This window comes from Cephus cinctus, unplaced genomic scaffold (assembly GCF_000341935.2).
Source record: "Cephus cinctus unplaced genomic scaffold, Ccin1 Ccin1_scaffold0690, whole genome shotgun sequence".
Taxonomy (NCBI): Eukaryota; Metazoa; Arthropoda; class Insecta; order Hymenoptera; family Cephidae; genus Cephus; species Cephus cinctus.
In genome coordinates this window covers 1,040,797-1,065,652 of record NW_014333313.1, presented here as the reverse complement: position 1 = coordinate 1,065,652, position 24,856 = coordinate 1,040,797, and the positions used below count along the sequence as shown (strand labels likewise).

At 41.8% G+C, this 24,856-nt stretch overlaps 1 protein-coding gene across 1 annotated transcript; it reads left to right on the top strand.

Annotated features, from left to right (window-relative positions):
• The first annotated feature begins 93 nt into the window (after positions 1-93).
• LOC107269825 lies at positions 94-24,772 on the top strand. The gene is made up of 8 exons (XM_015744094.2): positions 94-1,402; positions 10,294-10,646; positions 11,551-11,693; positions 12,055-12,272; positions 12,349-12,575; positions 12,652-12,978; positions 13,071-18,576; positions 18,720-24,772. Exons 2-8 carry the CDS (start codon positions 10,617-10,619, stop codon positions 20,621-20,623), a joined length of 8,355 nt encoding a protein of 2,784 aa, XP_015599580.1. The 5' UTR covers positions 94-1,402; positions 10,294-10,616; the 3' UTR covers positions 20,624-24,772.
• The last annotated feature ends 84 nt before the right edge of the window (positions 24,773-24,856 follow it).

The following is a 24,856-nucleotide window of genomic DNA, read 5'->3' as shown; positions in this document are numbered from 1 at the left end:
TCATCTTCCTACCTCATTAATTGTGTTCCTAATCAATCCATCTCACTCCAATATTCTGAACATCTATACATGTCAAAGGCACGAGGTGCATTGAATTGTGTTATATACCAGTGACCGCACACTGGTTGGTGGCACAACGTGTTCGGCAGAAGATGTCACGCACATGCGCATTTATTGTTAGGATGAAGAAGGGGATGACAAGATCGCGCGCTCAGCGTATCGCGGAGGATAAGAGTAGAGCAACCGGGAATCTTGACAGCTTCACAAGCATCCAGTATAGAAATATTTGCGTGATGCTCTCAGTCACAGTGAAGATATTCTCATGTAAAACGGATCAGCGTGTGCAGAATCACGGTGGCGCTAGTATCGTGAAACGAGGGTGACTTTTTCGGCACGAAGATTGACGCTAGCGCCGCGTTTTCCCGTGTGTCCGTCACGGAAGGTCGGTTTACTTGTTTGGCGGTGTCCGCTAGTTTACTCTGTCTGCCTGCAGATTGGCCTGACTGGCTGGTTATCTGTAGGTGGTTACGTTGGTGTAAGTAACGTACGGATACGTGCGTGTGGGAACGAACGTGCCGAGCGTCGACGGCGTTACGTCGGTTGATCCCGAAAAGATGGCCGCTGCGACAGCTTACGGTGGTGTTGACGTCGTTTGGTGCGATCTCGCGTCAGCATAGCAGCGTGAAAAAGACGAAGGAGGATATCAAAGAGAATATAAGAAGAGTAGGAGGATACGGACGTGTCCTCTGAGAGGATTGTGAGAGGATCGAGTGCGTGCCGTGTGTGGTGCGTGAGGTGTGAAAGGCAGGCGGCCCGTAGCGCGAGGAGCGGGCGAGCGCGCGCCGCGAGAAACGACGACGACGACGACGACGACGACGACGAAGACGACGTCGACGAGGACGAGGAGAAGCAGGGGGACGACGAGGAGAAGGAGGAGGAGAGTGAGAAAGGGGTTAACAGGAGCGAGCCGCGAGAAAACAAATGCGAGCGGCTCGCACGGTGTCCAGGCACGTAGGACGACGGATTCGCGAGCGCAGCCGTGCCCGTGTACGAGACACACTTACGCCAGTCAAGTTGAACATTCGTGTAAACGGACGGCCATATTAATCCGGCGCCCCGCCGTCACGGGAGAATCGCCACTGGAATTGTGCTACGATAAATCTGAGTGCTCTCTCATGAGAGCATCCATCGCAGCGTCCCTCCGAGCGGATGACGGTTCGTGGACGAACGCGCCCCTTGTGCCGAATCCGACCGCTATCAACACGGCCACGGACGACCACGACAACGAGTCGAGCGCCGCTGTTTGTTTTGCCTGATGTTCGTGCACCGCCAGCTTATTCTTGTGCCTCTTCTCTCTCTAGACTACGGTCGTACCACCCTTAGGCCCTATGCTACTTACCTAGTAAGTACACATTGCATGTAGTTATTATGTCTGGCTCATTTTTTCATACTATTTGGTTTTTATCTTCATCCGCTCATCCGTCTGTCTATCCCCTCGTACGTTTGTTGGTTCATTTCTTCTTGGTATTTCTAATACTGTATTTTAGATCATTGGTCTATTCATCTGTTTCTCTATTCGTTGTTGCCACATACGTTCATTTGTTCATATTTTCATTCACCTCCTTCATTTATACATTTTCACTTCAATCTAGCATGCTTGCCACTCGCCTGTCTACTCCCTCGTTCCTCCATTTGTTATTTCTAACAGTATATACATCACACGTTTCTTTCTTCCTTTTTTTGTCGCTTTTCATACAGCTTTATATATTTTAACTTTGTACTCCATCTTCGATATTACTCTGTACGTAGCATCTTTTGTATTCTGTGATGTTTAGCACTGTTTGAGGTTTTATTAAAACACACTGAAATAATAGTGGACTCGATTTAAAAAATTAGTTATCGGTAATGATATTTCTACATTAATAATTTTGTCATATTGAGACGTGGAAATCGATGTTATAGATCTTATTAGTAGATCTTGTTTTTTATCCGAAAAAGAAATTAATTCTCACCCAAGATAATGCTTATTATAATTTTGTCACGATTTCTCCATTCAACGTACTTGAAAATAGAATGCCAAAATTTGTTTTATCGATAGAATGGTCTATAGGAATGAATGTTTATCATGTATGAAATGATTTAGATAAGTCAAATGGTGGATATTTATCTTAACGAATATGATTTTTGGGACTGATTAGCTTGATAAATGTCCATGTGCTTACTTAGAATTATATTATTTATTTGGCGGTTTGGTTATTAAAGCACAGGTATACAATTTAATTTACAATACAAATTTCTAGTAATTCCAATTTTCTAATAGTTACAGAAAGCATTTTAAAATGGTGGAAATAAGTACCTAATAACCATTACGTATTATAGAAATAAATAGGCCATTTTACAAATATTCTATACCATTTATACGATTTTTCCATATGCTTCAATATTAATATTCTTGTCATATCCATATTTAATTTTACTTGTTCATGCATCACTCAATATATTTTCTTAAAAATCCTTTATTTCATTCAAAAAAATTGACAATTTTCTAAATACTTTATCAAGTAAATATAAATGGTAGTTTTGCAAATATCACTATTACCTATTTGTGGAATTGTATAAGATTATCACAAATCCCATCTCAAGATAAGGAATATCTAGTGAAAGATTACAACGCGCGTTATCTATTCAGCAAAGTACATTCGTTTCTTGAAACCGCAAATGGCTTATCTGCAGTCAGGATAAATTTCTAATGAAAAGAATCCTATATATGAACCAAGTGAACATGAATTATGGACTACCTTATATAAGATCAGTCTAGTGGCAACCATTGAGACAATCTCCAGGGATTTTTCTTTCAGCAAATACGCATTGAAAAAAGACTTCAAAATCATATCAATATTCCTTGACCACAGGTGGTAACTGAGGACATTTGTTGTTCGTTCTAATCATTGGCAACTCTGAAAGAAGATAATTGGGATGCCAATAGTTAATCATCCAGTGACTTTCTTTTTCTCCCTCATTTGTAATTCTTGTTCATCAGCTAATACGTCAAAGTTACCCATTCTCTGTTTGAAATATGCAAGATGTTTGTTGTTAGGGAAGAAAGAAGAAAAATAAAGGAAAGAGATAAGTCGTGACATCTAGTAAAAAACTGATATGACTCTACCTCAGTGAATAGTTGCATTGTCAGGACAATGAAGAGACCTCCGCATGCTCGCATCTTTCACCTCGATTTCTGTTCGAGGCATCGATAATACCAGCGCGTTAACGAGATCTCGCGCCATCGTGAATCCCCGCCATTATGGAAATTCCTCAAACTTTCAACAGGTTCAAATACACTCCTTCAAATATCGTATTTTGTCTCAAGCCAGTACAACAACGAGATATCAAGAATACCATAGATTCGTATCCATTCAAAAAATTCATAACGTTCTTTTTAAATTCGAATTAAGTATCTCAATCGTCATGCGGGTTCAAGTGGTAAAATTCCAATCGACTTCCCGAGTTATCAGTGCAACCGGAGGAGGTCGGTACTCGAATTGTGTTTGGAGAAATTCTAATGTCCCTTCTATAACAATATAATTATTCCAGACCACTTCCGGGCAGCGGGTTATTTTTCAAAGGCCTCGTCCTAGCTCGGTTTACTGTCTCCCTAAACCTGGAACACAGTGCATATGTTTCGGATGCCGATTGCGATGACGACATGTGTTTCCAGTAGACCAGGGTGAAAGGGACAGCTAATGCAATGGCGTGAGAGGGGGTGGTTTTACGTGGCGAAAGAACGTTGAAGTTGCAAGTTGGGGTTGATGCGGTAGTCCTGTGACTCTCGATGGCTGTAGGATATATATATATGTATGTACATGGGGTATTGTCAAGGCAGCCAAGCGTGCAGTCAAAACAAAACTCGACCGCCTAATGAGCGGCGTCACCTTCGACGGGAATCAAGGGACTTCGTTTTTATTTCCTAGAAGCTCCTGCTTTATAATATAGCTTGCGTCAAGATTTATAAAACTGTTGATAACATTAGTTTTTTTTTTTTTTTCAATAAATTAATGCCGTTTGGAATATAAGAACTATTCGTGTCCGTGGAGATCTTAGAGCGAAGGGGAAGAGTAGATAGAGTAGTAAAGCTTAGACGGGCACCGTTGAGAATTCTGGACCGTTAAGGATAATACTTAGATTTAAATAATCCATCACGCACTTTTCGACCTGATCGAAAGATCCGTTACTGTGAAATTTAATACAGTCCCAAGCGTGAGTGTTACTTTAAGGAAGATGCACTTCAATATTATATGCTTTTCTTCATTCGATACTATGATCCTTTGTTCTCTTCGATTTCTTTTCGTTTATTATTCAAATTTTCAAGGGAATTTTTTTTTCAGGCACATAATGGCACTTACCAAGTTACGTAAAATTCTCAGAACGGATTTGAAAATCCTTCGAACCGTGTAGAATCCAAATGGCCTTCTTATAATTTAAAAATATTATTTGCTCCTTAACTAAACACGAGCGTTGCTTCTCGTCTTTACATTACTATAGATAAAATCGTGAACGCTTAACGGAACTGCGCCTCCTTTAGTTCCTGGCACGTGAGTTTAAAGGGAATGTCGATTCCAATAACCTGAAGTCTTCTACCGCACCATTTATTTTCCCTGCCAAAACCCGACGCTTCTCAGAGCACCAGCATGAGATTACTAGGAAAAAGTGTATCTCGCAAGTTGCCCTGGGTTAATCGTAGGGTCACTTGCCTCCGCTACGTAGGCGTTTGCCACCAAGTTCTAATATCGGAATAAGTGAAGCCCTCGTACCACTCATTGGCGTAACTATCTTCTGTCTCGAAGATAACATTTCGCCATTTCTTTTCTTTCCGTTTTACCAAAAAGAAGAAAGTCTAGGACAAAAATTATCATTATGCGATACTTGTTCTCGGTAGTACGATATATAAATAATTAATGAAAAATAACATAAATCGTCACGGGCTGCGATGTATTTCTTACTATGACGTTGGTATCACCAATTGACGTTTTGCGTGCCACACGCATACCTCGACCCTGCCTCTCAGCTCCGTTACCCTTAAGCTTTGGATCAACGTGATTTTTGGGAGCTTTAAAAATTCGAAAATCCACACCGTAAACGCTTCTTCGTCGTCCCATTTATTTTTTACGCTCATAACGTGCTATAGGTTTTTCCATTTTGTAGGTTAAATTCCACAGTGTCATACGCGACGCGTTATAAATAAGGGTGTCGGAAAAGGGGGTCAAAGGTTTGAAACGTTCATGATTGTCGGAAGCTTCAGACGACATTGTACACTTTGCGCGGCGCATCTAGCTGAAATTTTCAAACTGTTACAGAGAATCTCCGTGGAGTCGGAAACGTCGGAGAAATTCGATGGATTATTTATTTTTTTTATTTCCCAGGAATTCGAACTAGCTTGGAATTTCAAATCTTACCGCAACTTTTAAACTCTCCCGGTAAACTTTTAGTAGGATTTATGATCCGTTTCGAATTATGGGATAAAGAAGAATAAGGAGAAAATCGCGACGACGTATCAAATTGTTATGGTGTCGTAAGCTTACTTTTACACTCGGATATGTAATACGAATTTCTTCAAATACGTTACTAACAATCCCGTCGACCTTAACTATGATATCTTTCGTAATTTCTAAGCTACACCTACGGCATTCTGTATTTCTTTCATTTATCGATCTCTTTACGACCCTTAAAAAATCATTTGAAATATGCTTCGTAACGCTCCATCGCCCGGTTAATTGTTACTGCACCCCCTTGGTGCCTTTACTTACTGTCGTAGCACTCTTAACAGGGAACCATTGTCAATCTTTTCAAGGTATTCAACGTAACGTTACGAGTGTATGTAAAAAAAAAAGTTCCCTTAGCATTCCGTACCAGCGATATAATTTTTTACTACTTGTCACATAGTACATTTAACTCGCTTTTATTTAATCCCGATTAAATTCTATTAAAATTTTCATGCAGCTTAATCATTGTCAAACAAACAAAAATAGTAATTAGACATGTATTTTCAAATTGTAAAATAATTCAAACTGCGAGGGATGGCAGATAAATAAAATAATCGCGTGGTATCGTGTTGTTCGTTGAATTTGCGTGGGTTGAGTTAAGCTTCGATTGATTGGGGGAGGTGGGGTCAAGCGGGATTTTGTATTTCATACGAATGGATTTTAGGGGAATTAAAAGTGGAAATAGCAAATTTGGCGTTAATTTCAAATATATCAGTATCGAAGGAGAAAAGGTTCCGCGTTACTTTGGCGGGTTATTTAAATCATTATTTTTTACACACTCAAGCTGATCGGTCGGCGCGGACTTTGCGTAATAAGAAAATATATGCTTGAGCAATAAAAAAATTGTTTAGCCGTAGTAGCGAAAGCTATGTAACCGTTCGCGTTTAATTTTTCAATAGCGTGCAAAACCAAGAAAATTTCGTTCGAAGGAAGATCGCATCCTTGATAGGAAGTTCTGGCAACTCGTTATACCGCTTTGCTGAGCTTCAGGGATAATTTCTTAAAAGTATCGAATATCCATCTCGTGATAACGTCTTCTTAAATTAAGTAACTTCCACTTTTCATTGATCTGCTAATCTATCTTATAGAAATTTCGTAACGGACCAAGGCCTTTTTGAGGCCTTATATTTTTAAGCCGTAAACTCCCGATTACCCTTCTGTACAGTGAGCTGACGGGGAGCAGCGATTATAGGGACGAAATAATCAGGTACTGATTCTTTTTTTTTTAGATTCAATAACCTTCACCACTCTTACTAAGCTGTGCTGGCTAAGATATATTGGACGTGGCAGGAACGCCTTCCAGACGTGTCAGTAGTCATGAAATTACTTAATAAGAAATTCCACATAAATTATTTAAGTGAACCAAGTTTACATTGTACCACGCTGCAACGTGTAACACGGATCGATTAATCGATACTGTGCCCAATTAGGGCCCTTTGGGGCCTTACCGAATGTATTGTAGTAACGTTAATAATTAACGTTATGTAATTATTGCATAAGTATAGTTGCGATAGATTGCTGGCAGAAAGATTTTTTTTTTTTTATTCTGTGATGCTTTTTTACGGAAACTGTAAATTCCACGTGGAATTCTTGAAAGACGTGGTCCCGTGTGTTGAAAAAAGTTTGACGGATTATTTACGGTGAGAGGTAAGATGGGGGAGATAATTTCGTTAAACCGTTAGCGGAAGAGTTGACGTTAAAAAAAATTTGGGCTCTTCAAGTAAGTTGAAAAATGTTCGCAGATACTTTGTACGATAATTATATCCTGTTTACTTTATTGCTAATCATAGGTTAAAGGTTTTGGTATGAGATCGAAAGGGATTCAATGTGAATTCGACAATTGAATAGTTTGATGCAACTATATAGGTCCCTATTGTGCTCCCATTAAGGGATTAAGGTCGACCTTACAGACCCTTTGCGATATCCTTCGTGCTAGCCTTTTGACGAACAACCCTTCGTATCTCTGGGGGTTGGAAAAAAAATAGTACTGAAAAATCGAAAGACACTCATTGTATGTAATGGAACTTCATGGTTCCCAATCTTGAATTTCCGGATCTCTACCGATAATCGAGCATTTGATCCTTTAAGGGGGTTCTCTGGTTTGACGGTCTGATTTTTAAGCATTTTTTTGGGATTTTTTGTGAGGACCAATGAAGAGATAGAACTTTGGAATTTTTATCGTTTATTTATAAGTGTTTCAAGAGTATACATATAAATTTTTAGCTAAAAATATTCATTAGAACAAAAGTTATAGCGCTCTGAAGACACCTGCCTCGAAAAAATGGACGCTCACTCCCTCCACGAAATCAGCTGATTGGCTTATCTGAAACTAAAAAAATCGGGCACGTTTTAATCTGTAAGCTTAAATACACGGAATGGATTATTATGATAAGAAAATTTTGAAAATTGGACTTTTGACAGATTTCGGAAGAAAATATTTCGAATTTCATGTATTTTTTGTTAACTTTTTGTTAAAAATAGAAATATTTTAAATTTTGGGGTGGTAATAGACCATTCCGTGCGTCTATATGTGCCGAGTCGACCCTAAAAATTTGAAGTGAATCGGCCAAGCCGTTCTCGAGATATGATGGAGGAAAGTTTGAAAAACGTAGTTTTGAGAAAAACGCGTTTGAAGTTTCAAGTACAGTTACAACTATAAAAATCCTAACTTACCATTAATGCGCGCTCAGCTCAGCGCCCCGAACACCTGCCTCTTCTAACTGCTGTATCTTTATAATGGGTTCGAATTTTGAAAAATCACTTTACCACCATATTCTAGACATATTAAGGAAACAATTTATGCAAAAAAAGAAAAATCGATTTTTTGAACCCATCAAACCAGAGAACCCCCTTAAGGATTTAATCTACGGTTGATAGAAGTCATGAGTTTGTTAAGAGAAAGAAAAAAGGAAAAATGGAAAGCTTCCTTGGAACCAGTCTCAAATTCCGGTTTCTATTCTCTATGGAAACTTTGAAAAGCCGTGGGGGCCAATTTCGATGAGAATCGACAGAAAGGATTTTCCTGATGCTTTCGAAGCTCTGGTGGTCTACTCTCTAGTCACCTTGCGGGCAAGGCTGTCTATTTGCAGAAGGTACCATTGCTTTGAAAAAAGAGAAGAAAAAAAAATAGCCTGATTCCTCGGTGAATTTTTGATCGACGGGAAATTTCGATCGAAATTACAAATCGCGATGGCATTGTCGTTAAAGACGTTTTGCTTCGCGTACTTAACGCATTAACTCCCGATGGTTTCGTCGATCTTTTTTCCACGAGTGCGCTCGCTATTTGCTATTTGCCAACGCCACCTTTCATTTCGAAGGTTTTCGGGTACCCGAAACCCTCTTGGAATTTAACTATGTAAGTAATACGAATCGATAGATAAGTTCCGAGTCGGTTTGGAACACGAGGAAACGGCGTCGGAGGATGATTAGGATATATAAATACACGTAAAAGGATGAAAACGTAGTTTCACACCGATAGATCGGCGACCTAAGCTCACGATAACGCTGGATAATTGGAAAAAGCACTCGAGCATCCGGCAAAAGCCATCGGGAATTCTATGCAAGTTTTACACCAAGAAAATTCGTACGGAGCCCAATAGCCACCTTCTTGGGCTCTTTTCGATAGCTTCCTGGTAATTTGCATACCTCACCTAGCCTCACCTTAACCTGTCCTAACCTAACCTGACTCAGGCCACCTCGGATTAGCTTGACTCGCGTTGCCATAGCGTAACGAGGCACGTGTCCCATGGCTGCCGTGATATTAAGAACTTTTCCTTTCCCCCCCATGCTCGAACAATTTTAAAAGCCATTTCACGAGCTTTTCTTATTTTCTATTTTTCCTCTTCCTACCTGTCACTTCTGTTTGTCCCTTTATTTCTGTTTCGTTCATTTATTCAATTCGGCTTACAAGCTTATCGAGCACATAAGAGTTTCTTGGCCATTTCAAGTAATGGGAAAAATCTATGGCTGCTCTGGTTGGGGTTGGCAATAACGAATGGAGAAGAGACTAAGGGCGAATATTTTTTATGAAACGAGTAAGACGATACTGTGGATAATGGGTACGGTATTAGTGTATCGCTGGTATCTAGAAAATAGTAAATTAATATCTAGCTTGTTAAAAAAAAAAAGATTCCTTTTTTTGATTCTTTCCTTGGATTGTAATCAATTGATTTTCTGTAGGTAAGCACTCTCCGTCGATTTCGCAAGGATGTTACGTATGTATGCCAGAAAGACTTGTAAACAGGAGTGTCTACGGTTATGCCTGTTACGAACGTCCGTGTAGGCGTAGAGAAAGAGAAAAAAATAAAAGTTCTTGAGAGACAGGTCGCGGTTGAAAAGCGAAGAGAAATAATCAGGATTAGATTACATTCGGTTCGAGAGATGAATTTACTTGCTGCAAGAAAACAGAAATCGCCCGAAGAGGTTCCTCTGTGGGTTTTTTTTCCCCCCATTGACTTGACTCGTTTCCGGTTCCTACTGAATCACCTGCGAAAGACAGTACAATCAAAATTACATGGACGTTAGGCATGTGTTTGTTCCTGCCCTCTTCTTTGTTCCTTTTATTTTAATTGTATCTATGTAGAGTATTTGTATTGCTTTTTGCGTAGGACCATTGTGGAAAGTCATTGAAGCAGGAAATAATGAAAAGAATATTTGTGATTTATTTATTAATTAATTTTTTTTCAATATTTTTTGCCCGATAGTAGATTAATTGTTAATGCCAGTGAAAGTTAATTTAAGGATCCTTTTGTTACAGAGGGTAGAGGTGCAGCGAGTGGAGTGCAGGACATAGGAGACTCGAGTGGATAAGACTGTGACAGGGTTTGAGATACTCTCGGAGGAGGACAAACGTCACCTTCGCTGGAGAAGCTTGGCGAGGTTGCTGATGTCCGCCACAAATCTTGCCTCTGCTCCAGCACGGTGCTCGTCACAGTCCCGTTCCAGAAGGTGGTGCACGTGGAAACATTTAAACGGCAAGAACGGCACAAATTGGCTGAGACGAACTAGGAAGCTGGCTTGCAGCTCTACACCCCAGTGGCTTCCATACCTAAAGTACTGCCGCGCTCGACACCCCTCTGAATGTCTTCGCACATCCAAAAGTCGTGCGTGGTAAGATGGCGGCACTTGTTCCGGGAATTATTATTAAGAAAAAAGAAGTCAACCAAAATCATCGACCAAGTTTCCATCTTAAGGTCTCACTGCGTATGACATTGTAATCTTGTAAGCTCCGGATGTTACTAAGTTGTGTCGAGTGGTGGGTGAACGTCTTTGTGAATGCTTTAATTTTATTCTCACTCGTTGCTTTTCGAGCAAAGGGAGCAAAGTTAGTTCGAGCGATGGTCTACGTTAATGTTTTAAGTTAAAGTAAGTCGTATCGCTTTAGTTCTTAATTACTCGTCTCTCTTAATTCGCACCGACGGAGAAAACAATCCGGGTTGGTTCACCCGCTTCAAGAGTCGATTCCTCCATGACTTGATCTTCGTTCTCTCGCATTTATTTACGTACCGAATAATTAAGGGTCCGTTCAACGAACTGGTGATTCGCAGTTGTGCGATTCACCGGGGTAAGAAAATTAATCTTTAAAACTTTCCGGCATGTGGACACTGTGAGGGAAATGAGGAGTAAACCACCAGGAAGAACATCATCGGCAGCACCTACTGCAGTGCAAACTTGTCTTTTGTCCTTGTTGATTTTTCTTTCTCATCCGAGGCTAATACTGTAAATATAAGAATAAGGTGGATTTGAAGCAACGTGCAATCATGGGTCAAGATGGATTTTATGTATAACAATATTTTATACAGTCGTGGTGACTTGAGTAGGGTGAAGCGAATTTTTGGACTTAATGTGTTGATCCATGTTATAAAGCTACTGACTTAGTAACTTACCGTGTAAAGCTTCTATTTGGAAACTTTGTCGAGGATTAATTGTAGAACGGGCATGCTTGACTAAAAAATTCATATGCTAATGTCATAACGATTTCCTGCTGACCTTTTGCGCACTTGTGGATTTACAGGGGCTTGAAGCGACATTGAGTGACAGCAAAAAGAAGTACGGGGACAAGGTGAATGCACTTCTGTCCGCCTGGGAGCATGTCACCAATTTCATTCCTGCGGCAACCCCAGAGGCCACCCAGTCTCTCATAGAATGGGCTCACAAGTGAGTGCATACTAAAAAGTGTAATCTTATGTTTATCCGCCATCACTGTTTCAGCAGCATTGTCAAAATTGTAGTATCTTACAGCAATCGAGAATTGTGTGCAGGAGAATATAAATTTTTAGAAGAGAGTAAAGAGTCGTTGAAAAAATTCATCTTTGACGGATACACGGATAGTTTAAGATGAAACCATCATCCAGATTTTGATAATAATTTTCTTGTATCAAACGACTCTGTACAAAAGTTTTTTGATCGCTTACGTACTAGCTGATTACGATTACAATGTCAGTTGGAACATGTGAAAGGAAGGCGGACTTAAATATAATTTGGCAATAAAATGTTTAATCACTGAAATTACTTTCAGACATACCTTGAAACTTGTATTACGCGGGGAGTGGCCGAAGCTGTCACCCGCCACGAAGACGCACCTCAGCGTAACCTTGCAGAGGTGCGCGACACACCTGGTGCAACACCCCGCAGCTTCCAGGTGTACAGACTTGATCGCACTTGTGCACAACCCATGGACGCATCCTGTCCTCGACAGTATACTTAACGGTCAACCAGATTCCGAACATGAGGACGGTAAGTTCAGAGGATAAAAGAAAATGTTTAAATCGAAAGATATTAAATCCTATTACCATTGTGATTGATCATTTAGAATTCTGCTGTTCGGAAAAGGGAGAGTTGCTGACCATGAGGCTGAAAATACTATGCGAGGACCGCTGCGAGGACATAGCGGTGAACCTCGCGGCTGCCTGTGTCCGCTCTCTCAGGAGAAGCGATCGGTTACGTTCGCTTTCGGATTCCCATCATGTTCAATATATGATTGACGTATACATTGTCCTCTTGTACAAACTGAAACGCACGCAAGACATATTCGCTCAAGTAATAATTTGGCTACACTTTAGGTCAGAGTGGCTTCTCCTCGGCGATGACTAAAGAATGCTCTTTCACATTGCAGTTAAAATTAATGGACCTTAGCGACGGTCTCGAACTGGTGCAGAGGCTCAGTGGAGAAAAGCCAACCAAGTACGGAACTGCTCGCGTATGGAGGAATTCGATAAAAGCGGCCGAATTGGTTGCCCAGTACCTCGTCACCGCTGGTATGGTTCGACCAGTTGGGGAAACCGGGGCTAGTACCCTCGAACAAATTCTAAATTCTTGGGCACTTCTGCACGTAAAATTAAAGGACATTGCGCCTACCCTTCCTGGAATGATTCGGAAACTCATCGAACCTGCTGAAAGTGCCCAGCACATATATATCTTCTGTGCTGTACTCTCGAAGCACGTGAGTATCGGCTTTGGATGAAACTAATGAAATGATTTATTATGAAATTTAATGTTAATTATAATGTACTAACAAATGTTGTCTCGTTTCAGTTTGGTGATAACATTAAGTCACTGGTGATAGAATTATATATCAGAGCCTTGACGACTGATATGAACGAGCTGGAGAGTCAAAAGGCAAAATCTGATAAGGAAAAAGTTCGCGAAACTGCGAAACGTCTTAGTACGCAATTCCTTAAGTTGGCCGATGCCGTGGATAATGTTGGAATCGCTAGGGAATGTGTTTTAACTGCGTTCTCCCTTCATCCTACCAGAATATGCTACGACAGGATAAAGGAGATGGCCATATCATGTGGCAAAGCGAAACAAGATGGGACGAATGAGGCAGTCGAACATGTCCTGGACACGGGTCAAAACAATGTTAAAAGTGAGAAGAGGATTGACAATTCTCAAAGGGCAGAGACGGCAAATTTCGATAGTACAGTTCAATCGACCTCGACTTCATCTTTGGCAACAGTGACAACAGCAACGGAAGTCACGACAACTACCACTGCGACGTCGTCGACAACAACATCGACGACAACGACGTCTTCAGGAATTGGTTTTCAGAACGGTATCGCGAAGACCTTCGAGCGAACCGATCAGTTGCTCAAAAGTCTCTTGACGTCTCCAAGAAAAAGCGATACAGCCAGTGACAGATGCCTTTTGCATCCTAAAAGAAATCCTGATTCCGATGGACCACTTGGTGAACTCTGTTTCAATTGTGGTGAGTTTACCGGAATTGAACTTCCACGCAGCAAGACTCCAGAGGTGGTGTCTAATGTCGAGAGGACATTGGACGCGCTTATTTTAATACAAGGAGGAGCTATGACAGGTTCGTCGAATTATGACGAGAAGTGCGTGCCGAATCAAGTGCTGGATGGCGAAAAACTGGGATTGTCACCACAACTTTGTGACGACCTCGCCGTTGTGCTCAGCAGTCCCAGGTATCATATGCTCAGCTGGGTACTGGATTGGAAGGAACTGAATGGCCTGTGCGAGAGATACCTCGAGAATGCGGAGGAGATGCGCAATACGAATAAGGAGCTCAAGTACCTAAACATCGACTACTCACAGTTTAAGGACTGGCCCTCTGAGGATGACACGAAGGACGTTTTTTACGGGATCGAAAAGGGATACGAGCAATGGGCGGACTTACCTTCTGATAATTCTGAACAATTTGGCAGCTTTCAGCCAGCTGGACCTTATAAAAGATCTTCGACAAGACGAAGCCTCGACGATACGACAGACTCGGATAGCGGAAGTGTCCTTCGTGTAAGAAGAACCGCCAGGCAACGGAAAGTTCATAGATTAGAGTCGTCAGAGAGCGACTATGACAGCTCTGAAAGGAAACCAAAACACTTCAGAAGTCGGACGAGTTCCGTATCTGACAGCGACACCAACACACAAGACAGTCAGACAGACAGTCTGGGTAGTGACGGTTGCCGCCATGAAAAGAAACCAAACATTGCAGTGACTAAGGAAGTCAATAAAAAACGTGGCAAATCGAAACTTACTATGGAATCCGTTTCACACTTCCACATGCTCGTCAACGAGAATATTAGACATCCAGGTGAAGATGTCAGTAGCTCGGACATGAGTAGCAATGATATCATCACCCTTTTCTCTGCTGATATGGACGAGAACAAGCGAGAAACCATAAAGGGTTCTGCATATGCGTCCGCGGGTCCGTTGATCATCTCCGAGAAGAGAAGCGATCCAGCTGTCCTCAAGTCCTTGAGAATGTTTAGGCCGCATAACGCCAAGAAACCAACGAGGATCGCTCAAATTCTGCAGAAAAATTTACTAAACAAAAACAAGGATAATAATAACGTCAGCAATAATTCGAATATTACTAAGTTTGCCCCGATGCTGAGCTCACTAAACCTCAATCCCAAGATTGTGTTAACTAGAGCAGACGAGGTGGATAAGAAATTGGCTCAATCGAAAAAGCAGCTCAGCGCTGGCGACATTACCAGCGAGCTCAGAAACATACAAAAAAGTATGCCATTCTCGCCAAATAAAAATGCAATCGGAACGTATCAGAAACAAAAGCAAAAGAAAGTGGGTATTGGCAGTGCTACAAAGGGTGACCTGAGCTCGATCGACGGAAGACGTCTTAGTTCTGTAAAGTCCAACCTGGGTAAATCCAAGTTCGATATTCTGGCTAAAGCAGTCAGAGACTCTGATATACTCGCGAAAAATGTTCCTGGACTGAACTCCTTGGACATGATGGTACCTCCTCGAGTACAGTCAACGGTTAACGTTGTTCAGCTCTCCAGAAACATTCCTCAGAGCCCGAATTCGGGTTCAGTGAACAGTGGCAATACACCTCCGAGAAATCGGACTTCCACCATCGCAGGAAATATTCAGTTACCAGGCACTCCTTCCTCCGGTGGTCACGATAGCGGTGTAGGAATGAGTCCTGCAGGTCAGACTCCTCCACCGAGATCAGCCATGCACGACCTTGGCGAGGAGGCTAACCAACCTCCAGACACTCCTCCGACGGGTCTGATGAATGCCTCGAACATAATAGAACCAGACAGTCCCAGGCCGCACACTAATCAGAGAACAAACCAAAATCAATCGCCAAAGAAATCTCCATCGCCGTCGACGACGGCAACGTCGGTGCCTATAACGTCCGAGCAGTTGCAAATAGTATGTAAACCTGACGGGACGTATCAGTTGGCCTCAGTCAATCCAAACGTCTCTGGTCAGAGAAACGTCCTGACATTGCAGAATCTGGACGATGCCGGTATCGGTTTCTCCAGACAGATACAGCGTACCTCCGAAGCTTCTGGGACAACGTCGAGCAGGAATACCTACGACAGATTAATTCCCGTCAAGGCTTCCCCGCAGTCTGGTCAAAATACAGGTTTACCCAAATTTCAGCAAGCTTTTGGTAAAACAATTTATACTTTATCAACGGATACGACGACTGTGGCAGCCTCTGCCACAACGGAGACCATTTCTCAACCGAGTACCATACAGAAAACATCAAGCAACCTTTCGAAGGCTGTACAAACTTCCGTTCAAAGTGCCCAATCGACGAACGCACCGATGAACGTTCAATCGATCACCAACATTCCAAATTTGCAACTGTCAGCTGGTAGGCAAATACTTAATATCGTCCAGAGTTCTGGTACTAGTAACACCAGCGTAACGACACCTAATGCAACTAGTCAGGCAATTACCCAACTCGTACAAAGCGTACAAAACGCCTCACCTGGCGTCATCTACACGCACAAAATTCCAGTAACGATATCCACTACGAATCCCAGTCAGCTGAATATCATTCCGACAATATCACACGCCAATTCGATACCAGGAAACAGGACGCCGGTCGTTAAATTAAACATCATTAGAGCAGGTACGCCAATTCGACAGCAAAACATCGCTGTGCTAACAGCGCCCAGACTTCCGCAACAACAGCCTCAGCAACAACAGTCAACCGTCAGGACGGCGGAGAACTTAATAAATTCACCTATCGAAGTCCCAAACCAGGTGAGCTCGACGACTCTGGAGCAATTGAGGGAATTCGAGAGTGTCCTGGAACAAGTGAAAGAAAGGAGTACCATTCAGCCACAGCATCAGACCTCAACTACAACAACGACGACCGTGCAGACTCAAACTACAACGCAGCAGGCACAAGCAGTGAAACAACATTCTTCGGTTAGCGCTCTGGCGCAACAGCTTCTGATGCCAACGCAGTCACCGGGTAGTACAGAGTTTCCTAGCAATGGGAATACTGTAACCTTTCAGCAACAACAAGATGTATTTCCGCAGAAGGTGTCGCTGACATATGTAAATCAAGGTACCGGGACTACCGGGTCCAAAGTTACAAGTTCGACTCCGGTCGTTGTTGTAACGAGTTACTGTCAACCGGCAGCTTCCCCGGCTCTTAGTGTCACCTCGCAAAGTTCTTCGAGTCCTTGCGTCACACCGGCACCCGCACCAATACCTGCTGCAGGTAAAACTCCACCGACGCCGTCATCGAAAACCGTCAAGAAGACAGCACCAAAGACCGTAAAAACAAGTGCGACCAATACGTCTAAAGCATCCCCGATTCCAAAGCCACAGCAAAAGCCCCAGGAAGATGAACAGACCGCACAAAGGATCTATGCGATATTAGATGAATATGCCGAACAGCTCAGGAACTCGCCGGATCTTAATAATAAACCTGCACCCAGGAGACGCTCGAATCCACCGACGAATCCTAGTCAATCCTCGAAGCGGAAGAAGTCAAACTCAAGTAAATCGAAACCTGTCGGTCAACAAACGTCAGAGTTAAGTCCCAGTACGGATGATCTTGGTAGAACAATGGGAAGCGAGGATTCATCCTCTGGTGTTGTTCATGTACAGGACAGTCCTGCAGGCTTCTCTACCTCAGAGGAACCTTCCGGCGCGTCGAACGTGGACGCCTCTGTAGAGGCCAGAAGTTTGAATGATTCGAATGATGGTGTCGAGCTTAACATCAAGAGGCGGAATCTGATTTTCACTGAACCTAGCACAGGTCAACCTCGTGCTGTCATCGTCCAGGAAGCTGTACAGACTACTGCGGTCAGTGTAAGCGAAGCACTAGCATCGGTTACTGGAAAAATGGGCAGCACAGCTGTCCTGGTGCCTGGTACCAATTATATTCTGCCGATGAACCTAATGAAGGGAGGTCAACAATTCACGATAGTTTCTGGTGGCTCCAAACTATTGGCTACTGTTCCAACCACTGTCAGAACATCCGGTACGACTGGGGTCTCGAATGCCCTGGTATTGCAATCTTTTCTCAATCAGGCAGGAAAAATTATATCGCAGCCAACCCAGGTGAAGCAAGTCAAACTACCAACGTTACAGACCATAACAACTAATCAAACTTTGACAGCGCAGAACGTTCAGAATGCATCAGTAGTGATGCCGCAAACTAGTACAAGTGGTACGCAATTCGCTGCGGAGTCTACCGAGAAAACTACTAACGAGATTGTCGGCAAAAGTGATGTCACATCCGGAATATCATCAGTCGAATCAGGTGGAAGTGCCATTCTGGTTAATAAAACGCCGACGATCGGACTCATTCAAAGGAATATCAACGTGAACGAGTTGAATGATAATCAGCAGATCTGTGGCGTCATCACGAGCAATCCTAGCTTGACTCTTCAAGGCACGAGGCTCTTCAATTCCTCCATCGCAAAGCTGTCGTCACCCGGGTCTTTGAAGACCGAGAGCGTTGTTTGTGTAGCGTCAGCTGCGATAGCACAATCCCCGGAGAAAAAGCCAGCCCAGGAGAATGTGCAGTCCGAGAAACCAGTTGCTCTGCAGGCTGCTACCATTGCTTTGGCATTTGCACCGCAGTCTGATGTTTCCTCAATAAGCAATAGTCAACAGCGAGAAACCAAGGAAGCCTCTACGGAGATCATCACCGATGACAAAGTCATCTCACCCAAGACTGTAAAGAGAAAAATTGATGATACTGCGGATCTAGTTAACAGTATGCCGAGGACTTTAATCGCATCAAATTCTATCGTGTCTTCGACGGTGGTGACGTCGTTGCAAAATGCTACAAAGCACGGTAAGGATATACAAGGACATCGGCTCTATAAATATATAATGAAATAGGTAAATTATTAGTAAATTAATGGCAATAAGTGATCTTTAATATTTTGAATTTCTCGAAATCGTTATTGACAAGGATCATTTCCATTTTATTCGCAGATTCTGTCTCTGTGATGACTGCAACTACGAAGCAATCAAGTATGGATAATACGTCTGGACAATTTCTTGTAACGGGTGGTCCGAGCAGCTCGGACAGCCAGGAGTCATCAATTCAACAATCGTCAGAGAGCATCGATGCTGCGTCAAAAGTAGGAAATGGCATTCTCTGCGGAAACGCGAGACTTCAGGAGGCCTGGGAGCCAGAGAGGAAGGCCTCTCCGGATACACCATGGAGGTACGTGCCAACGTCGACGAATCAGCTGAGCATCGAGCCATTAAAAGTGTACTCCAGGGAGGGTGACAGTTCCGAGAACGTGCACAATGTTCTTCAGATAATAAACAAAGGTCAGGGTATAGAAATGGCAAGTGGTCAGGTGTATCAAACAAATGCCAAGAAGTACTTCATGAATCACACCCTGGAGCCATTCCAGCAATACTCAAACAAGAGCGGCATGGCAAAGGCACAACCGAACCCTAGATTGGATCGGGAGTTGTTACAGCAAAGAATGGAAAGAAAAGCTGCAGCCATAGAAAGAGAATTAAGGTTGCAGAAGAGCCTCTCGGAGGAGTGCGAGGACTTGGGTGTCGATGAGCCAAGTACCAGTGATCTCTTTCCTGAAGCAGACTTACTCTTTGATACCAATCATTCTCCATCTTTTGATCATTCCTCACAGGATGCCTCGTGCAGCCAACCTCTCGGCCTCAAGTCCTACAACGCCTCCTACTTCCGTTCACTGGATTCATCAAGTGGCAGTCGGGATGCCAGTCCAGTCGCTGATTTCAAGCTGAACGAGCGAAGAAAAAATGTCGTGCAGCGTACAAGAACAATAAAAGACACTGTGAAGAGAGCCAAGAGAGAGAAGGTCGAAGACATGCAAATGGGAAATCCCGCGAAGCACATACGACTGAGCCTGGAGAATTTAAGTCAGGACGAGGCGTCGAACAGTAACTCCGACGTCTCAAGACTTTCGCCAGTAACTTTGCCATTGATTGAGAATGATTTCTCAAAAGATTCAAGCCGAGCAAAGGTAAGATCTAGAAACGGTTCGAAAGAAGGTTCACCGAGCAGTGCGTCCAGTATACCATCCAATATGAAGCTGGACATAGACCTAGACTCGGCGGAGTCCTTACCAGCAGGGACGAACGCGAACAATGTCTCGGTGGCGAGTTCTGGGGACGAGAGCCTTACACTCCTCAGCGGCAACACAGCTGACGTGACGATACCTTCGCCTCTGTCGCCAATTGCGGGTCCTCTGCTCTCTACACACAACAAATACACCTACGCAAACAAGAAGCGTGGAGCTTCAAAAGTGACGCGAGCGAATGACTACCTCTCCTGGGAGAGTCCTATGTCCGAGAGAACGAGATCGAGCAGCGAAGAAGAGGAGGACGAGGAAGACGACGACGAGGATGAGGAGGACGACGAGGAAGAGGAGGAAGAGGATTCGAGTATCAGCGAATCCATAGGCAGTCAGCCCGAGGACGTCATAACGAATGGCTTGGACGAGTCCGTCGTAATGGCCAGGGATAAAGCGAAGTCAAGTTCTGCTGGCGACCGTTGCGTCTATTTGAAAAGAAAGGGAAAGCTGCAGGTGAATGCGCGGGTAGTTTTAAATCGTGCCGATGCGAAAAGCGTGTTGTCGGGCCGTACAAAAAGTGATTTGATCCTAGAGTCTGCTGTAGTTTCCAGCGATAAGACTTCGGAACCTTCTGACGATGAGACAAGCAATACCACATCGGTAGAACCGGATTGTCGTGCGAGACGCTCCAGTTTGCGAGGTCACGTAAAGAAAGGCTGCGCCTGCTGCAACGGTTCGCCTGAGAGACCCAAGAAAAAGTCAGTTAAGCTGGACCACAAGCTAAAAAAGAGACTAGCTTCGAAACAGTTAGGGAAGAAAAGGTAGTCCTAGCGATTAAGCTCTCGCTTGAGTATTCTCTTTGTATTGTAATTGTAAATTTTACCCCTCGACGTTTAAAAGGATAAACAAACAAGCTTCCGAGCAAGAATGGCCGATGGCTGATGGTCGATTCCCGCGTGCGTGGCCTCTGATGGCGTATCTCCATTATGCATTCTACTACACTGTACACGAATAGACAAGTACACTGTACGCACTGTTGAGTATAAGAAAGGACGCGCTCCGCCACGACGCTCTCTCATAAGCGTACGAAACTCGCGCGACTCGCAGGCCAAGCTCTGACAAACTCATACTGTAAATACTAGTATGCTTAATGAGTGTAAGACAAGCTTTACTTTCTCCCAGACTGTTCGGAGCGAGACTGGGCAAGAATAAACGAGTTCTCCGTAGGTATATAAATTAATATTAAATATATTTGCTGGTAAGATCAGATGAACGATTTATTAACAGTTCTCAATAAGAGTAGCGAATCCCTTTAGATGTTATAAACGATAAACGATACTAATGATAGTACAGATCATTATGGATGGCAAATTTAGATTAAATCATTTAAGGACATTAGAAATGCAATCTAGTCAGAGGGTGAGGCTCCAGATGGGATATAAAAATGAGAAGAAGGAAGGAAATGATTTAAGAATGTCGATCGGTACAGATTCTTTACGAAGTATAATGATGAAAGAAAGAGAAAAAAAAACAGATTTATAACTCTACCTACAGTATCTATCGTATTAGAGATATATTGTATCTACCGTGGCGTCACGATCGGACCGGATTTATCAGATCAACTCTTCCTTCCATCCCGACGAAAAAAAAAAAAATGTACTCGTTCGCTAATAAAAAGATCAATTCTCCACTGTCTACGCACTTACAGTCTTATGCCGCATTTCTATTTATCTGCGCACGATGAAAATTGTCGCCATTGGATATTCTTGGATTTGTGCTTAAACAATCTGACCATTATTATCTAATAATAATCTGATTGAAAATACACGAGTGTATCGACGTAAGCTAATTGTTACTGACGCAATCGTAAGAAACCTCCTTTGTGAACTTTTCAATTTTGCCGACAGAAGTCGCAATTGTTACCTGGCCCTTAAAGGCTTTTTTTTTGTGAAAAAACTTCCCTCCTGCGACGTTTGCCGTGAAACGCGTCAACGTGAAAAAGAGCGGGAAATTTCTTCTCGTTTAAAAACAAACAAGCAATTACTAATTGCAGAGCCATAAAACTTCCAAATAATTCATCAGTCATTCAGAGCGCGTTCGGTCCGATTGCACCGCGCTGTAGTGCATGTAAAAAAAAAAGGAACCCACACATGTACATTACGTAGTCTACCGTAGGTAATCCATTAAAAATATATAATGTTATATCGCTGCACTTTAGTACAAAAATGCTTCGTCTTACTTGAAACGACAGGTTCTTATCATCTCTCCATATGCACCGTCGTAACGTGCGAATGCCTGCAATTAATTATAAAGTATGTTAATAAAGATCGAGTGGCTGTAAACGAATGATGATGACGGGAGGTTAGGAAAGTTCAGGGCTCTTGATTGCAGTATGTTATTAAATTAACCTTCGTCAAAGTCCCTTCAAGGAGATCATCGGATGACGATACGAATTTAAGGTTATGATTCGGATAAAATCCATTATCTTCGGATAACCTCAAAGCGATTTACATGAAGATAATTTTGATAACGTACTACGAATATGAAGCTTGGTGGGCGGGGGAATTTTGAAGGTGGGAAGGGGGTTGTTAAAAAAAAAAAGAATGTTAAAAGAAAAAAAGCGAACTTTTATATTAGGCGGTGAAACCTAATTTCAATCATTGTGTCCAATTGAAATTCTTCACACCGAATTGGCATCGCGAGTGGTAAAGAGATGCAAATTTTTATTTACGTTATTATATAATAACTTTAGATACGCATTTTCGTCTTATGTGTAATTTTCCTTTTTTTTTTTGTCGTTCCATTGATATAACGTCCACTCTGTTTATATCGTTTACGAAGTAGTAATATTAAAAAAAAATTATGTACTTTAAAATCTTTTTTTTTTTTAATCCTTTCTGATCTCATTATACGATTACTTTAGTTCAATAAAACTGTGTATTTATATGACCTCATTTACGGTTTAATTTATTGTTTTGATGCATTTACCTCTGACCGTGGGAAGTAACGGGGTCGCTTTAGTATTAAAATGGATTCACGTACGTATCGATAGACGATCGATTTTTAATTAATTTATTAATACTGGTTTCACCGTCATGACGTCGCTACGGTATATATATATATATATATATATATACACACGCATGTACATAAAATTCTGAAATAACGCAAAATTTTGTAACCGCGTGTGTCGATAGATGGAGCCTTTCCCTTTTCTTTCTCCGTATCACGACTTCACGAGATGCAACCGTGACTACTGTCTCATAATTCTGTATGGATTCGATCGCGGGTAACGATTATTGATTATTGACAAGAACAAAAAAAAAACGTAAAAATAAGCATACCTTCTATCTTCCTGTAAATTGTATACATATATGATATAATATATACATGCATATATTTATATATTATATAATATATACAAAAAAAAAACAAAGCGTAAATGACCGGTCTCCTGATGAAATTTTTTTATTTATTTTGAGAAAAGATTTATTGCGGAAAATAAGAGAGGAGTATTTTTTGAGAGATCGCAAAATTTTTTTACGCCTCTACAATGATGCGAATCCTTTTTTTTTTTTTTTTTAATTGTCGTTTAACACTCGTTAGTCGTACCAAACCAGCATTTATAAGGAGCGAGGTGGGGGTAAGGAGGAGAGAGAGAGAGAAAGATAAAGTAAGAGAACTCAGATTATCGACGGGAAGAATTAATTCCGGAAGGGTAATTCCGTATTACTCAAGCTGCTGTTACGTACAACCCGTCGAAATTGACTCGGGCGTCATTTGCTTTGCAAGGTGCGTTTGTTGGGGCTAGCGGCGTAGCTCATGGCAAAAAGAAAAAGAAAAGCAAAGATAAATAAAGCGACATAGTTTACGTAGCTGAGATTCAAAAAAAAAAAGAAATGACGGGCGTGCAGTAGAACGAAATCTTTGATCATGAAATCTTGCGATTATCGTTAACAGTCGATTCGGCATAAAATTACGAGAAAAAGTAAAAAAAAAAACAAACGCTCGAGAAAAGAGGCGAGGAAAGGATAAAAACGAAATAAAAAAACAGCATGCAAAAAATAGCACACTGAAACGGTACGGCAATGCCCAAAAAGAATTCGCAATCGACAAGCTCTGCTCTGTACATACCTAAAATATCCTAGGGGTAACGCATAAGGGAGATAATATGATTACTTCTTTTTTCTTTTTTTTTTTAGGCGTACGACTATTCTAATTTTAAGTAAACGCGTAAGGAAAAGAAAAAAAAACAATTGTATTTGCAAGAGTATATATATATATATTTAAGATTGCGCAATCGGCGGAAAAAAAATAACATATTACTCCGGTATTGGTACTCTAAATATGGTATAGAAATTACCTATACATATGTATACACACGTGAATGAATGTGCACGCATGTGTGAATTTATAGTAAGGGAATGCATGGATGTTGCGCTAGTGGAAATTTTGAGAGAAAAAAAATAAACGATGCACAAATTCGTCACGAGCCGGCGGATGTTAAAAGGGTAGCGAAACGTCAATGGAACAAAAATAATTGGCACGGCGTACGGCGTCTGGTCGGTGAGCGACTTTTTTTTTCTTTTTTTGTCCTCGAAAGAGCCCAGAATCGCAAAATAATATCTATAGACATATACGTGTCACACTGATCGATATCATTGGGACGAATGATAATACTCCATGGATATGACTGTACAGCGTATTTAACGAATATACTTGTCCGAGGTTTACATATATATCGAGAAGTCTCTTTTTTTTTTTTCAAAGCGGAAGTATTAAAGGATTGCATATTGTACATATAAACAAGACATATTTTCTATATATGGGACGTCGCAAGAGATTCGATCGCCCGTGAAATATTGCAATATTACGATAATTCTTTCGAACGGTAGAGAATAGTGTTTAATCGTTTTATGTAATTGTAACCATAGAAGAGGGTCTGGCAGAATAAAAATGAAAGTTCTGTATTTACACGATTACGCATTATCTATTTGTACACTGACTCATTACAAAGTACTACTTCAATTTTTTTTTCTTACCCCCTCTCAACAAACA